The sequence below is a fragment of the Tasmannia lanceolata genome, unplaced genomic scaffold (genome assembly GCF_043159265.1).
Source record: "Tasmannia lanceolata isolate RefF3 unplaced genomic scaffold, GAP_Taslan_0.1 ptg000019l, whole genome shotgun sequence".
Classification (NCBI taxonomy): domain Eukaryota; kingdom Viridiplantae; phylum Streptophyta; class Magnoliopsida; order Canellales; family Winteraceae; genus Tasmannia; species Tasmannia lanceolata.
The window spans coordinates 1,919,361-1,937,085 of NW_027518696.1; the positions used below are offsets into that span (position 1 = coordinate 1,919,361).

At 38.8% G+C, this 17,725-nt stretch overlaps 1 protein-coding gene across 2 annotated transcripts; it reads right to left on the reverse strand.

Moving 5' to 3' along the window:
- Positions 1 to 2,042: 2,042 nt before the first annotated feature.
- LOC143852650 (D111/G-patch domain-containing protein) lies at positions 2,043 to 17,725 on the reverse strand. Of its 2 annotated transcripts, none has more exons than XM_077362152.1 (8): positions 17,513 to 17,725; positions 14,077 to 14,155; positions 9,188 to 9,383; positions 8,425 to 8,579; positions 8,031 to 8,174; positions 7,669 to 7,772; positions 7,382 to 7,544; positions 2,043 to 2,750 (listed from the first exon to the last, which is right to left on the reverse strand). In XM_077362152.1, the coding sequence occupies exons 2-8, from the start codon at positions 14,146 to 14,148 to the stop codon at positions 2,664 to 2,666; spliced, it is 921 nt and encodes a 306-aa protein (XP_077218267.1). In that variant the 5' UTR covers positions 14,149 to 14,155; positions 17,513 to 17,725; the 3' UTR covers positions 2,043 to 2,663. The 2 variants fall into 2 exon arrangements, with proteins under 2 accessions (XP_077218267.1, XP_077218266.1); XM_077362151.1 differs by having other exon boundaries at positions 14,077 to 14,148; positions 17,513 to 17,724.

Here is a 17,725-nt window from a genome sequence, read left to right on the forward strand (position 1 = left end):
TTGATATCGAAGAAGCTTTAGACTGGATGTCAAAAGCTTGGAGGAATGATTGTTCTTGGGCTTACCAATTACCACCAGGTTTTGCAATGTTTTGGCTTAATTTCTGTGTTTATTATTCCCATGGACACAAATTTATACCTTAGTTTGTGGTGCTTCTTTTGGATTAGTACATGGATGCATTCTTTGTTGCAATTATCTTGTAAGTGGAACTCCATGGCTAATTTGTTGGTAGTGTTTTTTTTTTACATAGTCAGATTGGCTTTAATATAGCAGGTAAAGAAAAACAAGTGGCAGCTATTTTACAGATGCCAGAATTGGGTTTGGAGGGATGGTGAAATTATTGGAAACCCAAAGAAATAAATACTTAAACCATACTTCCTCTTACAAAGAGATTTTAGCCTCTGGAACAACTCACAGAAGTTGAAATAATTTCTGTCAATTAACCAGGAATTTGTTGGCCTTACCATTTTAGTTTTTAAGGTCTCCATGCATTCTGTCCTGCAATTATTTTGTAAATGGATCTGCCAGGGCTAATTTGTTGGTAGGAAAATAGGGTGGTCATGGCTTGACCATGGGCTGCTGTCACATCAAAAGCAAAACTATTTCCTATATGCCTTGCATTTGGTCAAAGTGCTTGGTGAAAGTTGTTTAGACCTGATTTATCTTGGAATCAAAGTGGTTTATGTAGTGTCCTGTTTATGTTGTTTCTGAATGGTTTGATAGAAGGGGTAACTGGGTAATACAGAAGTAGGTCTAAGAGACCTTCCTCCTAAGACCTATCAAAGCTTCTAAATACTTTAGGCATAGGCTTCCCAAGCTTTAAAGTTTAAATGGATGGCTAATAGAGAGATGGATAATGGCTCGTTAGGGAGGACTTTTAAGAGGCTCATAAAGTAGTGATAATCCTGCATTTGAATATCTATCTGAGGATGTGTGTAAGATCATGGAAGCTGCTGCATGCTGGCCCATTGCTGTTGGCCCCACCTTGATTGGTTGCTCTGTTTAGGGTTCCACCGATTAGAAGTTAAAGTTATGATTTTTATGGACTTTTAGGGGCCGTTTGCATATCAACATTTTAAAATCTTGGATTTCGAAATCGAGACCGTCCCGTTGTTTTCTGATTTCTCACCCTTGTTTTTGTCGAACTAGAGATTAGGAGATCGTCACGTGTGTCCTTTTAGATTTCTAAAACCTGGATTTCTTGCTTGAAATCCAGAAGTTTACACCACTTTCAAACTAAAACATGGATATCCAAACAGTCCTTAAACTTATAAATTATATCTCTGTTCAACATGGAGCAAAGAATTGTTTCATGATGGTCCACTAAATGGATTTTGCCGTGGTGGCCCCACTCAATTTAAGATCATCATGAACGTTGGTTCCACGCATGGACTTCAAGTACAGTTTTTATGCCTAGGGATGTTCACTTCGCTTTTTGGGTTTTATTTTGAGAGGCGAACTCTCACCTTTCTTGAGTTTAGTTTTAACCTTTATTTTTGGGTTTTGTTTTGAGTGGCAAACTCCTATTTAGTGCATGTGTTTTTCCTCATCACGATTGAACACAAAGGTCTAGAATCATGAAGGCAACAACATGAACATGGTTAATTTAGAGGGATGTCATCATGAATTGAAGTTCTCTCTTGATAAAAATTAAAAATTGAATAGAGGGATGTTATTCAACTTATCCTTCTAGTGTGTAAAAATGAAAGAAATTTCAAAAATATTTTCCCTTTACAGAAGATTTTTGCAATCCAACCAAGGCCTAAAGATTGCTTCGTCTTGGTGTGGTCTACCAAGGGTGATGCCACAATATTATCTTTTCAGGTATCATTTTTAATAATTATTTCCTATTTATTCCTCATTCTCTCAAATTCTATAAAAAAGAGAGTAAAGAAATATGGGAACTGCTAGCATCCATCACAAAAGGCTTTTTGTGGCTGGTCTGTCGCACTTCAGGCTTAGCAAATCCCAATTTGGGAAAATGATAGAGAGACGGCTTGTGTCCGTGTTATCTCAAACAGCTATCGTAATACTACCATGTGTATCAAAGTAAGAGTATTTTTGCCTTTTTATATGAAATACAGGGAGTTTCTAGTCATTAAAAATGGTAACAAATGCAGCAGGACACGTGGCACAATAGGGATGTCTGTTAGGAACATCCTTGGCACGAGTCTGTCATGCTAAATAAAATGTTTATATGAGAATGCTAAGTGCAATCTGAAGACAATAGACAAAGCAACCTATTAGGCAGTTAAGCACATTGAAACAAAGTTTCTAATTCTAAGGTGATCCACGGGTTGAAACCACAGTTTCAACACTCCCCCTGATCATTGTTGACTTCCTTTTACCTTTTTACCTTGGCTGAGTTCTTGTCCAAATCCATGTTTTGCCCTAAAAAGTCAATCAAAACTCCTTTGTCCACGTCGCGGAAATTCTTGATTGGGCCACACGACTATGGTTTTCTTTAGCCACATTCTAGCTAATATCCCCATTTTGAAACATTGGTTCAAACCGCCTGCAACTGGGTGTAGTGTGTGCCTGTACTTAGCATTCCCTGTTCTATATTTATGAGAACAGATAAGGCAAATGAAGTTATGATAGTTACAGTTATTCTTTTATGGTATAGCATATTTTTCTTAGCTACATCCTAGAAAATGATACCATCATACTTCTTCATCACTGTCTTCACCGAAAACAGAGGATACCTTAACAGTCACTTTAGGCTTCTTGGCGATGCCACCAAACGAGGCCTGCAGAGAGCATGAAACAAATATTGAGAATGGTGGTTTTCTCTGTGGTTTCAAACACAAAGACATAAATAAAAACATATGCTTTGGATGCATGAGCTTTTAAGTAATCAACTTCCTGGATTAGACATAAATAAATAAAAATGCTTTGGATGCACGAGCTTTAAGTAATCAACTTCCTGGATTAAGCTCTGTTCTAAGAGGCGGCCGCCTAGGCGCTGGGCGTAGAAAAAACGCATCGCCCATGCCCTGGGCGTTTAAAAAAGCGGTCTCACTGCCTGGGCGTTATTAGGCGGCCGCCCAGGCCCCGGGCGTTTTTGACTTTTTGTTATTATTTAGTGTTTAGTGCTTATGCATAAAATTGTTTGGATTGTTATGTATTCAAGTATTTGTATTTTATATAAAAAAATGTAAGATATTATGAAAATATATTAATATCTAAAAAAAATGAAAAGCGCCTCAAAACGCCTGGGCGCTGGGAGGTCAGTCAGCCGCCCAGCTCCGCCCAGCTCCGCCCAACGCTTTTTAGAACATTGGGATTAAGTCATCTTATATTGGCAACTTTTTTGGTAACTACATTAATTTCCGACAATAAATAGATGATTTCAAATCACTCAATTACAATCTTTGTTGTACCTATTGATCTGCTCTATACATCAAACATCCGTTACCCAAAGATTGTGACTCTTACTTTCCTGCCTAGTTTCTCCACTCCCTCTTTGGGGAGTTTATCTGCCTCCTCATTTGCTGATGGAAGCATGCAAGAGAATTGGGGACAGAAAATCCTACAGCAAACTTGGATCTCCAAAATCATTTTTAATAATTCCCACGAGCCAGGAGACGAGTCCTTTGTCCACGCTATAACGATAGATGAGTCTCCCTCCACTACAGAAGGGTAAAATAAATACTCCACGAACCATTTTAGCCACCACAACAAGGCTCGGGCCTTCGAAAGTCATCTTATACATAACTACAATACTGATAAAAACATGATACAGAGAGGAAATATGCAGTACCCATGTGCAACGGCGCCGGCAAGAGGGTAATAGGAATGATGAAGAACAGCAACAACATACAATAAGAATGAGGAAATATGCAGTAGTCATCTTGTATATTAGCCATGTGTGTGACTGATGAGAACAGCAACAACATACAATAAGAATGATGAAGTATATTTCACTTCATAGGGGCAAGTTTTCTTACTGTTAAACACGATAGAATAAAGGTTGTACTTCTGTGGCCATCTGGGTACAACCTTTATTTTAGGGCTTTGAAAACTTGCTCTACATCAAGGCACCATTTAAAAGGTATCTTATGGAGTACAGTAGTGTGAGGTGTGCTGATCTGCCCTTAGTTCTTAACAATCTTATAGTAATACCTGGTAAACCCGAGAAATCTACGCAACCTTTCAGTGTATTTGGTCGTGACCACTGCAACATACTCGTGATAATGCCTGGATCTACTGAAATTCCTTTAGAAGTAATCTGACCAAGATAATCAACTTTGGTCTCGCCAAATGAACTCTTTGATCTTTTAATAAAAAGAAGCCGAGGTCGTTAGTGGACCAGTATTTATCATCAAAGAAAGCCAGTATGATCAGGATCTGTCGGTTGCGCAAATGATCAATTGTCAGGATCTTGTCAAGGATGGTAGTCCATCCGAAAGCACACTCAACGTGGTGCAGTGATATTCCAAACTTCGACCAAATGTGAACAAAGCGGGCTAGAAATAATATGGAGGCAGAAGGATTCGACACTAAACACCCCATATGTGTTCCAAATCTAAACACCTTTATCGCTGCCATTATTGCCAATGTACATACGCTCCAAAATATCTAATAGCTGGGCGACTGTTGATTTGTGAGTCAAAGAAATTCCTCATGAAGCCAAGCTTCGAAGCAATCTGGTCCTCTATCTTGTTGAAACAATCCTGAACAAAAGCGTCTTTATTAGAAGCCAGCCTAAAGAAATCAGGAAACATGTCCTTGAGAGATGTTCCTATACACCATTTGTCTAGACGTAACTTTACTCCGTCTCCTTCATACACTCTATATCTAATGCCTTCAAGAACTTATGATTGTGTCTCACGATGTCCCTCCAAACCCCTAAGTCACTACTTTTGTACTTATTATCAGTGACCCAATTTCCAGGACATGCCCCGTACTTGCCTTCAATTATGCTCGTCCAAAGATGATGCCTCTCCTCTCCAACCCACCACAACCACTCACCATGCAATGCTTTATTGACACTTCTTAACTGGCAAATGCAAAACCCTCCAGCCTTAATCAGTCTGCACAGCTCTTCCCAACTAACTAGGTGAATTTTTTTTGTCATCGAACACAACAAACAGGGTTTCTTTTGAATCTGCACAATGCACTTAATCACACTAATTGGTATCTAAGAAGCGATGAGTGCCAGATGGGAATATAAGCGAGGACTGCTTTGATAGGGGTGATTCTGCCCCCGAAAGACACAAGGTTTCGCTTCCAATTAGATAATCTCCTTTCCACGATTGGATCCCAAGTCCTCTTCTTTGGTCTCCCCACACCTAAAGGAAGGCTGAGGTAAGTGGTTAAGAAGTGATCCATGGAACACCCAAGCAATCCAGCCATCATATCTTTCTCTCCATCCTCAAGGTGGATATTGACTAACTTGGACTTTTAGAACCAGCATTATTTTTGTATTTTACCAACAAATGGACAAAAACATCACTCATCAAGCTTTAAAATGCAAAAGGCGCACACGCCGGTCCAAAAGGCATAATTAGAAGTGGTTGAAATGAGTTTTGAAGGCTGTTTTTTGGAACATGAATTTGAAAATAACTAGACCAAAACCCTAGTGATGCACATATTAGGATTTATTTCTGTATTATTTAGTTTCTAGTATTTTTATTTCCATGTTAGTAGCTTCTAGGATTTAATTTTTTATGTTATTTAGAATTAGGAAAGTAAAAAAAATTCCATGGAAAATAATTAACTTCCCTAATTCTAAATAACATAGAAAATAAAATCCTAGAAACTAATAACATGGAAATAAAAATACTAGAAACTAAATAATACGGAAATAAATCCTAATATCTGTATCACCTAGTTTCGAAAAATGTTTGGCCCCATGCAATTCATCAAGAAGATCCTTAGTCTCCAGAATCTTCTTTGGAGGATTTTATATACTCCTTAGCCCTCCAAAATCCTCGGACCAGCTACCTTCCATGAGGAAAAGCTGTTGTTTTTTTACATTCTACGATCTTTCATTTCCGTTGGTGGGAGTAGTGGGTGGGCATGTAGACAGTGTAGGATTAAGAAAACTCATGTGCCCAGAATCTGCCTTCATTTGATGCCTTTGGATTGAAATTTGTTCCTCCTATAAATGAGCCAAACCGATAGCTTCTAACATCATAGTGGGTCAACACTTCCGTACATCCACTCGAATCTCATCCTTTAGATCATTGATAAAATAGCCCACGAGAATCAATTTGGTCCACGCCACTCGATTGGAAAGTTGTTCTAAGTTCGCACATAGCTTGATACTCCTGCACTACATATGGTTGACGCAGTTTTTTAGGCACCATGGACGCCCTTGTATGCAGTATACCCAAACTGCACTCACAGGACTTCCATAAAGTGAAACCACGTAACATCTTTTTTGTTGTTTTCCAGTCAAATGAACCATTGTATGGCTTCTTCATCCATCTGAAGAATGCGATCCCAATTATACAGTGGGTGCTGCCAACATGTCGCTTTGCCTTCTCCATCTCTCCAAGGAATAATTCATGGAGACACCATATTATTCTCAAATACAAATGAGGTTAGAGGAAGATTAAAAAAAGTATGATCTTTTCGCTTTGGTGATGGGTTATATAAAATTATGATCTAAATAGAAATAAAGAGTAATTTCCACAAAGAAAAGTTCTGCACACTGTTAAACTTTATTGTTTTTAACCCACAAAATGTTAGACAAGTAAAAGAGGAGGAAACTAATGCTGTCCAGGCAATGGCGCTTTTGAATGTTTACCTGCAACAAAGGCATGTCAGAGGCCAGGTTCCTGGAGCAAAGAATCAAGATGCAATGGTTCAAACAATCCTCAAACCAGGTCAGGGTAAATTATCTTTGAAGATTGCCCGGTTTGCAATAGTTCAACCTACATGGATCGTCCAGATGCAATGGTCCAAAAATCCTCAAATAAGGTTAGGGAAAAATATCTTTCAAGATTGCGTGGCTTGCAGTAAGTTCAACCTACACAGAGGTCGTTGCTTGCTACCTTCCTATTTAAGTGAAGAGAGGATAGTATCAAAATTTGCAAATTAGTTTGCTAAATCAGTTTGTTGTTCACAAGGTTTTGGGCAAACATGGCAATTGTAACCTTAGTATCTGTTTTTTGTCAATTCCTTGGTACATAACAATATTAAATCTCTTGGAAAATACTAACCAGAAGCAGCCACAGATATATATTTTGCCTGAAGCCTTATGAAATTTAATCTAGGAATTCACAATAATGTGGGAAATAAAAACTATTTTATAAATTATAAATTAAAGGGATAACAAGAAGTCATACAGCATTAGTTTCATCTCTGTATTGGAATGGTTTCTATGCAATAATTATAGAAAAGTACCAAGAGACGTTCTGTGAGGACAAACCTTTGATGCACCTACTCTTGATGAAAAGCCAAATTTCAATGTCTGCCGCTGATCTTGAACCGCAAGTGCAGTAGCACTTCTCACTGTACTGGACACTAGAGGCACTTCAGATTGTTCTTCCTCTTGTTTTTGTTGTTGTTGCTGTTGCTTATGGGCATTAGCACTGTTGAGGTGTTGAAGGAATAAAAAAGCAAATCATATCCATCGAGGGAAAATAAAAGGGAGAAGAGATATAAAACTTATTATAAAAAAGAGTTGTGACAGAAAAGTAGTAGATGAATGGATACATTTGAGCAAATTTAGCAATTTCCTTTTCTTGACGTAGCTGTTCTCTTTTCTGCCTGTCATCACGACTCGTGACACCATGCATTTCCTTCATTTCTTTGAACCGCTGCAAATGTTGTCCCAATAGATTATTAGACAGAGACTACAGCTAGTTGAGTGCAATTTATTTGGATTTTGGGTGCAATTCATAAAATTTGCATTCTGATTTTAATGGGATTCTTGTTGACTCCCCATCTCCCGCTTAACCAAGAAACATAGGCATTAGGGCACATAGTTTTCGGGGGTGAGCAGGAACACAAAGTTGTGGTTGTGATCAATTGTAAAAAGGATTCATGGATGTTTTAAGCAAATCAATTGGATTTACCTTCCTGTGATTGTGATCATACGAGCTCAGATGAGCTTCAAATTCCACAGCCAATTTGTACTGCTTGTTGCAGAGATCACAAAAGAAGACTTTGCGTATTTCCTTCACCTCAGTTTGAATTTTCTGCTCACGCTCTGCTATGACCTGGATTTTCACCATGTGCACGAAGCAGGCAGTAGAAGCCACCAGGTAATAAAAACTGCACGAAATTCTCAAGACCCTCCAAAGTTGATATTCGCTTATCACATATCATTCCCGTCAAAAGGCAACACACATATATGCTATATGCAGCCTTCTGCTATTAGATGTAGGTTTCAGAAGAATTCATGCATCAACCTCACAGCATCTGATAATAAAAATACAAGTGGATAAAAGTAGACATCTGAAGACATACCTCACGCTTCTTTGCAAACTCCTCAGTCTCCTCTAGTTCAACATCAAGTTTTTTCCTTTGAACATTTTCTTCGGCAGTAAAAAAATCATCTTGTTCTTGCTTCCCCACACCTAACTTTGAATCTCTAATCCCAGCTTTTATCGGCTCAACTATGCCTGAATATATGCACCATATAAATAATAAAGTAACTTTAAATACTAAACCGATGCAAATGCATTATGCATTGAGTCTCTCTAGAAACCTAGGAATGTTTAGAGGAATTTGATGCATGTCCTCGAAGAGTTCTATTACAGCCATAACATGATGGATATCATTATGCATTTTAAATTGTCAAGATCCCTAAAATGAATAGACAAATTATGAACCCCAGAACAATGTTTTATAAACACATATTTTTGAGGTCCGTTGGAGGTTGCAGTATGCCTAAAGTCTAAACACTAAGTTCTGGTGCTCACTCTGTATACTTAATTTCTGGAGAACCGTTTGCTTGCTTAGCAGAAAAAATACAGATGACAACATCCTTTTGCACATAAAAGAAGGGCCAACACTGATAGCTATCTATCTAATGTGAAAAAGAACTGCATCCTATTCATGCATAAAATTACGAGTACAAGACTAATAACTGCAGATTGTAACGAAAATATCCACTCCAAACTAAAGCAATCTGAATAGTATAATCAAGGGGAAAGCGTGCAATTTGTACTTAATGGAAGTTCATAAATGGATAATAGAGAATATGGCACCAATAATAAGGAGAAAATACCTTGCTCATCTTTGCCAAGGCCCTTCCCTTTCCAACCCATCTTCTGCAGAAGCTTAAACCCTATATTGGATGATGTGAGTTGTGTGTCCAATGAAGCTTGCTCCAGATCATCCATATCAAGATTTTCTGTGGGTCTGTGATTGATTGGCAGACGAAAATCCTCTCCCAAATCCTCGACAAGGGAATCTTCATAAGCCTACAACACCGAACCACAAAAAGTAAATATCTTATTGCATTAAAGAGCTCGAACTTTCTTTATTTTCCCTTTCAATTTCTTAAATCCATGGGCACAAAAGTAGGCATGAAGAGAACCACAAGGTTTTGGTTTGGGATGAGATGAAGCAGTCATAGATAACTAAACACCGAGACAAAAAAGTTAAAAAATGCAACTATTTATGTTCCATAATGCAAGGAATGCTTGAGAACTTCAAACATCCATCCAAAAGCCGTCTCAATCCCAAAAATTGTTTAAAAGTAATTTTTTTTTAGCAAACATGACATTTTAACTAATACCAAAGACAACAAATGACGTGCATAAAATAAAACAAGCGCATAAGTGGATAATAAGAATGATAGGTCTAACATATACTACTACAAACCACTCCTTTTTCTACAACTAAACGAACCCTAAAAATAAACATACTTGGTTCTAGATCCCTTGAGAAGCTACTTCACCAAGTCAAAAACCAAAGCAGCAATCATCCTACAAGTCATCAACCTTTACTACTTCCTCTAATTAAAACCTCCACTTCACAATAAGCACTCATCAAAGCCCTGGGAACCATCACTAGGATCAAGATATGCATCACTTGAAACGATTTGAATACCAATCTTTAGCCTTTCGGTAAAACAAAGAAAGAGTTACCGGTGCCTTGCCTTTGCGCTTTAGTATTCCTGAAGTTGTTGTTTGATATACCTTTGACAAGAAGCTTTTCGGAATACCATTGGAAAGAATCGAGAACCATGCCAATGACTTACATGCTCTCATCCACCATCTCCAAATCCAAGTCTCCCAAACATATAATTCAAAAAGGCCCACTTCACTTTATGATATGCCATCTCCATATCTATCTTACAAATAATTCTTCCTGTTCCACTTTTATGGTGAGCATCAATTCATTCATGTGCCATTAAGGCTCTATCCAGTAGTTGACTCCCAGTATTAAAAGCAGATGGGCCCGCGAGAAGATGAATTCCAAAACTCCTTCAAGTCTCCTCCAAGTCTTCTGCCTAAAAACCTTCGCAAGAATCTTAGACACACTCCCTGCTAAGCATATTGGTTTGTAATCCTTAAGATCTCTGCTCCTTCTTTCGTTGGAATCATGTGTTGCAAAACTAGTACTCAAATGAGAACTCAGCCAAGGTAAAAGTGAGTAAATTGTTGATGCGGTCAAATTTTCTTCAACTCTCTCAAGTCGAAGGAGTTTTGAATGATTTGATTGGGCAAAATTTGAAACTCAGACGAGAACTCAGAAAAGTTACAAGGGGGCTGAGTCGGGCCTGACTGACTAGGGGAGTTTTAAACATCGAGCACAATTGCCATATCCAACCTAGATCTCTAGTGGTATCCAACCTAGATCTCTAGTGGAACCCCTTAAAAATGACTAAGTACTTATTTATGAACCCCCAACAAACATGGAAAAAGAACATACAAAAAACATGCACACCCAAGGTTCTACCCCCTTAAATTCGGGATCTAGTGGGGGAGGTTCATCCATTACTGCGACACCGTCGGAGAACAGCAAACACTGTAGCGGATGTCCTGGCTAAAGATGGGGCAGACCTACCTGATACTCGATTCGTAATTCAAATCGAGTCGGGTATTGATGGCCTCCTGTGAAAACATTGTAATTTTTTCTTTTCTGGGGACATCTTGTCCCTGCCTGCTTGTACTGTTTTGTTATTAATAAAAGTTGCCTTTCAAAAAAAAAAGTTCTACCCCCTTCATTGCGAATAACACTTCCTCAACCTTCTTAGTAAACTCTTCAATTTTGCTCCAATTAGCTTCATCAATAGAGACATTCCAACACATTTGACCGGGGACTAAAGTGCAGATCTGATGCATATCGTTCCTTTTAGAACCAAACAGTTTCGTTTGCAATGGATGAGACGTCCATATTTCTTTCCCCATTGATTAACAAGCTGGTGATGTGATTGTGCCTTCTCATAGCATTCACCATGTTGTGGGAAAGGTAGTACTCTTATTTCCTTTCTTTAGCCATTTCACCCTCTCACTTTGCTTCCATTAATTATCTTGGGATGATTATTGTCCTCAGCTCGTCTTTTACTTTTCACATACTTTTGACTGTCCTCTTCCGACAGTTGCCCCTCTTCCTCATTTCTATTATCATTCGCACCTCCAACGTGTTATCTTCAATTTCCATTTCTGTATTCGTAACCAATATTTTCAGTTTATCCTTCACCTTTCTCAGCTTACTTGCAAGTTTCTGACCACCCAACTTGATGGCACATCTGATTGCCACCACTCTTTGATCTTTTTTCTTTTGAATTGGGTGTAATGTGCTTTCGCTAACTCATAGACTAAGCGTCTTAATGTCTACACTGAGACATCAAGAAAGCCAAGCTCCACTCACCAAGTTGTTAATAGTGCAAAATTATAGATAAATAATTAGGCAACTACACCGTGATCATCACATTGATTAAACAAAGTTCAAAACATTCAAATTTGAATATTAGGTGAAAAGAGGGAAAATACAAAACAACCATTGTTTAAATGTTCGCTACAACATTTGCACAAATTATGATTGTTAAGGCTAGACTATACTAGCACTGGACATCCATTCTTCGCTTGGAGATCTGCAGAGGGCAGAGAAACTCCGTAATTGGATACCGTTCGGCACATATCTGAGCTTGATGCCATAGTTTGCATCATCATTCTTCGGTTTGACAATCGGGCAGGGTTCATCTTCTTTGTCGGAATCGACAATGAGGAACACAGATGCGAGAATCGCTGAATGATCAGAGTAATGCAGAGGGGGGAGGATACATTCGTAGTCGTAAGTCGAATATACTTTCTTGACACGATATGTCCACCAAGCTGAGCCAAATTGGACCTTTGTGTCCAGAGACTTAACTGGTACACCATTCGCTTTCAAAATCGGAACAAAAGCTTCGTACTGGTACGCATGCCATTCTTCAGTCGAACGGCCTTCATGCTTAACGCTTTCAGGATAGACGGGGACCATCACATAGTTGGTTTCCATACATTTCGTTTTGAAAACACCAATTGTTGAATTGCATCAGCAAAAGGGAGAGGAAGTTCAATATCCTTAGTATAACTGGGCGGAGCGGTGAAATGTGTAGCATGATTTCCGTACTTCTTGTGGATTCTTCGCAGCTTACTATATAAAGCAGTCATGCATGCATCCACGCAGATAGGAACCATCTTAGCCAGCTCGATGTTTGCTTGGGTAAGGCTTGCCTTGCCCGCAGACATATACTTGTAGCGCAAATACGCTAAGAGAACATTTTGCATTGCACTTCTAAGCATGACAATGTCGGGGCAGTGGATTGACTCACTCTTTTAAGCTCAAGACTTCCTCCCATCCCTTCGTCTTTCTCTTCATTCCTCTACTCTCACTCACTACTTCCTCCTCCTCCTTACTATCTTAATAGGTTTAAGTTGCCGTGCGTGCATGTTGCAATATAATTTGGTTTGAATGTACCAGACCAGCAAACCTCAATGTTTCATAATAAAATGTTTCAAATAGGTTTCCAACCGAAACACGAGTATCTCATTTTCATTTCAAGAGAAAAATAAGTTGCACAAGAAAGTTGTTGGTGAATGAGCTCTCCGTGGAATTGGTGTGAGGATTTCAACACCAAATATCACTGCTTAAACTTAGGGCCAACCTTATGTCAAGTTCTCAGGTTGTCTGTGATGTTCTAGTTGGGTGTTGTTTTTAACACCATGAATATGAGATTGGTGTTCCTCAATTTACACATTTAACAGACCAGCAGTTACACTTCGTAAGGGTGCGATGATCGAAGTAGCAACATGGCACCCATATGGTTTGAAGGGTCTCAATGAAATCTTAATGGACTTGGGTGGTGCAAGGAAACTTCAAAATTCCAACATGTCAAGCTTTTAAGGATAATATGGTTGTGCAGGACACTTCTGTAGATGGAAGACAGGCCAATTGAAGCAATGTATAGTCTTCTATGGGGAAGAGGGATAGACTAGATTAAGTCCAAGAAAGATGGGGGGAAGCCAGAAAATAGTGGTAATTATTGCCACAAAGATCCGACAGTCAGTCACAAAGGTTGGCTAGAAAGAAGTGGCACGGTTGCTATCGAGCAGAAAAATGAGAAACAATTGGAAGGAGTCCTCCAAAGTCGAATGAAACAAAAAAACAGAGAAACCTTAAGATGAAGTCAGTAGTGTTAGTTGTACAATCATCCTGCACAAACTTTTCTTGAGAAGGTTGCTCGTGTCAGCCGTAGGGGAAGGTCAATCCTTTCCATCACCTGATCAATTAGTTTGCACACTTGATGGTTCTAGGAGTTTCAATGGTCTTGCTGGAAATAGATCTGACAGCAATAAAAAGTTCACTGAGAAAACTCTAAACTATTGCAGCAGCAAAAGAATATTTCGATGAGGGAAACACACTTTCAAATTAGCAGTCAAGCTGCCATTCGAAAAATAAATAAAATAGCAGTCAAATACTACAAGTTGTTTTAATGGATATTCATTGATCCATTAGTAGAATAACTGACCTGACCCCAACTATATTTGGAAACTTAAACCCTTTTTTTGGAACAAACCCATAGATCCAAGAAGCGACATAGCATAATTTGAAACACTAGAGTGCATCAGTCCTCCTTAATAGAAGAAGTAGCATAGTATTAAGTGTTTGGTTGCTGTTTACCTCTTCCCTTTCTAGCAGTCGTTTATCCTGAAAACTTGTCTCCTGTCTACTACTGGATCTTTTGTCGTCCATCTGGGGGCTCAAATACAAAGGCAATTAAACAATTAAAGAAAGAAAACTCACCTTAAGCAGTTGAACAATTAAAGAAAGAAATCTCACCTTAAGCAATTCTTTTTAAAGTTTAAACTTGCACGGGCCACAAAAGAAAAGTAGACAAAGAATAGGAATAAATGCAACGGTATAGTTCCCAAGTAAAAGAAAGAATTTCACGGATACTCAAGGGACAAAGGCAATAGTAAGTTATCATTTTTATATAAGAATAAAACAATGACACATGATTGAGATATCAAAACATAAGATAATTGCTTCATTATTTATTTCTTTGATTGGAGGTGACTGAGTGGTTCGAAGACATGCCGCGGGTCGGGGAGATTCCTAACAGCCCTCCTTAGCAAGTGACCTAACAGGCAATGCATTAATGACAGCTTTTGGACAAAAAATACCATCATTTTTTAAATGACCATATATCCTTACTTTAGCAAACACGGCAACATTAGGAGGCTGCTTGGGGCAGCCCTTACACAACCATGTCTTAATATAGTTACCCATTTCGGAATCTAGTTGTATAAGGATTATAAATTAAATAGTTGTAGTAGAATGGACAATACTTAATTAAAACAGATTTGCGTTGGTCTATGCTCTAGCGTTTAGGGGTCCATGTAGAGGGGGAAGTCTTTCCTAGCAAAACCGTAATGGAGGAAAAAAACTAAACAAGGATGGACATGGTAGGAACAAGGATTGTGAGAAGTGAAGGCTTGTGTCCTGGATTGTGAACATGCAAGCAAGGTGCATGAAAAGTCGCATCATCGGACATTAGGGCAGAGTAGTTATTTGGGTTTGATTTGTTGGACTTGAAAGCATAAGCGAACTTCAACTGCAATAACGTTGAGCCTTCAGTTGTATCAGCACCTTGCAAATCGACGAAGAGCTGAGGGAGGGCAAGGAAGCAATAGTAAAGGAGATCGTGGAGTTTTATAAGGGCTTGTATGCATCTGAGAGAATGGATCACCCCAGACCCTATGGGGTGATGTCCAGCACGATGGAGGAAAGAGTCTCTTTAGAAAAACCCTTTGAGGAGGAGATCAGGATGAGTCTATTTTGCTCTAAGCAGGGATAGAGCACAGGCCTAGATGGATTTTTCGTAGCTTTTTTCCAAAGTCACCGGGATTATGCCAAAGGTGATGCCTTGTGGTTCTTCAAGTCTTTCTATGAGGGACTGGAACTAGATAAAGGAACTTGTGCTACCTTCATAGCCATCATCCCCAAGGTGAAAGGGACAATCAAAGTAGCGGATTTTCGACCAATAAGCTTAGGGGGATGCGTGTACAAGGTTTTAGCAAAGCACCTAAAGAAGGTTCTTCCTAAGATAATCTCAAGCAATCAGTTTACTGCCGTCCAAGAAAGACAAATTCTTGATAGTGCACTGATCGCAAATGAGGTGGTGGATTACTACTGTAAACAAAGAAAATTAGGGATTGCAAGTTGGATATGGAAAAGCCCTACGATCGAGTTAAGTGGGACTGCTTGAATTATCTCCTTGGAAGATTGGGTTTTGGGTGCAGGTGGTGTGCCTGGCTCATCAAATGTGTATCATCAGCTTGCTTTTTGGTTCTGATCAACGGATCTTCTAAAGTCTTCTTTAAGTCATCTAGGGGTCTTAGACATGAAAACCCCCTTTCTCCGTTCTTAGCCTTAATCATTGTAGAGACCCTTAGTAGAATGATTGACAAGGGAAGAAACAATGGTTTGATAGAAGGTTTCAAGATAGGAAATCAAGGATAGGAGATGTCCCATCTCAAGTTTGCAGACGACATAGTCCTCTTCAGTACTGTAGAGGTAGAAAAGGTGTTGAAGTTAAAGGCTATCATCCAATGATATGAGGTGGTAACGGGCCAGAGGACCAATTTCTGCAATCTAGGATTCTTGGTATCCATACAATTGATGCCGAGATTGAGATCATAGCAGGTCTAATGGGCTACTCAGAATATCATTTCCAGATGACTTTATCTTTGTCTTCCATTGTGCCTAGGGAGACCTAGTAAGGATTGGGACCCTATAGTAGAGAGGGTGGAGAAAAGATTGGACACATGGAAAATGAACTTGGTTTTATTGGTGTGTGTTGGGGGGGGGGGGGGGGGGGGGGGGGGTGGGCGTAGAATTACCCTAATTAAAGCAATGCTTGCTGATATTCCTATCTACCAGCACTCAGTAATGAAATGTCCTATGAGTGTAATAAATCATATTGAACATATTAAGAAGAAATTCCTTGGGGACGATCGGACAAAAAACGAAAAATTTCATTTGGTCAGCTGGAAAAAGAGGTATGCAAGCCTATTAGAGTTGGTCGCCTTGGCATCAGAAGATTGAAAGCAATCAAGAACGCTCTGCTTGGGAAGTGGCTATGGAAGTTCAGGGAGGAGATGCTGCAGCCATGGACGAGGGTCATTGAAAATAAGAATGGAAGCCGACCGGGTAAATGTCTATCAGATGACAAGTACAGATACAATGATCTGGAATTGGGGAAGATTTCACTATCTTACACAAGCCAAAGAAGCCTCAAAGCCAAGTCTGGTGTCCAAACACGGACCTGCACTCAAAGATACTCAACAAATACACAAACTAGACTTCTATTACTCTTACCACATGCATACATATTTTTAGTCAGCATAACTGATGCAAAGCACACACCTCAACCAACACTCTGGTCTACTAGTAAACAACTTGGACAAAATCCAACTCAACCATAATGATCATTTCAATTTCCGCAAGATCCATCACATAAAATATCTCATCAAGTAATACCACAGATTAAGAAAAGTAATATCTCATCAAGAAATACCACAGATTAAGAAAAGTAGGACTTAAACCCCAAAAAGAAAAACCACATGACATTCTGCAAGTTACAGAATCACACTACAAAGTCTATACATATACAGTTCTATGTTTTCCTCAATGATTTGCTTTGGTATAACAATAAAACTGTCGATATAACTTACAGTAAATACTTACTTAACCTTATTGTAAAGAATTCAGCGAAATCCGTTCTAAACTACCAGAAATCTAAGCTGATCTCACAAACCCTAAAATCAACACTGAAAATCGAGAACACAAGAATGAAGCGTGATACAATGATGCTCAAATAATTCGATTCATCTAAACCCTAACAAAGAAAAAGAAAACAAAAAATTGATCGAGGGATTTGGTGAAAGTACAAAATTAGGGCAAGAAAAATCTCGAATTGAGATTTCAGCTTCTATGAGTATAAATTGAAAAAAGGAGAAAGATTTTTAAGGTGCGGAGGAAAAGCTCAAGAATTACTACCAGAATAATTTTGCAAAATCTAAGAGAGATAATTAGAAGAAGATGAGATTTTTACCAGAAAAAGGTAAAAAAAAGGGGAATTCTCTTTTGACGAAGATCGGTTCCGATCTCCTATTACCGTTCTCTCTGGTTACTAGCTGATCGAGATCTAAATTCGATTGGATGTTTTGTTGAGACTTTTTAAAAACCCTCTTCCCTTTACAAGGGGTGCGAATCATCCTACAGAGGGTGCGAATTTACCATAGCTTTTTTTTTAATTTTTTTTTAT

Excerpts from the sequence above, each read along its gene's own strand:
- LOC143852650 (XM_077362152.1), bottom strand. The coding sequence starts at position 14,148 with ATGGACGACAAAAGATCCAGTAGTAGACAGGAGACAAGTTTTCAGGAT. Across the intron at positions 8,580-9,187 it reads CCTTGGCAAAGATGAGCAAG|GCATAGTTGAGCCGATAAAA; the intron begins GTATTTTCTCCT and ends GCATATATTCAG. Across the intron at positions 7,545-7,668 it reads ATTGCTAAATTTGCTCAAAT|TGCTAATGCCCATAAGCAAC; the intron begins GTATCCATTCAT and ends ACACCTCAACAG.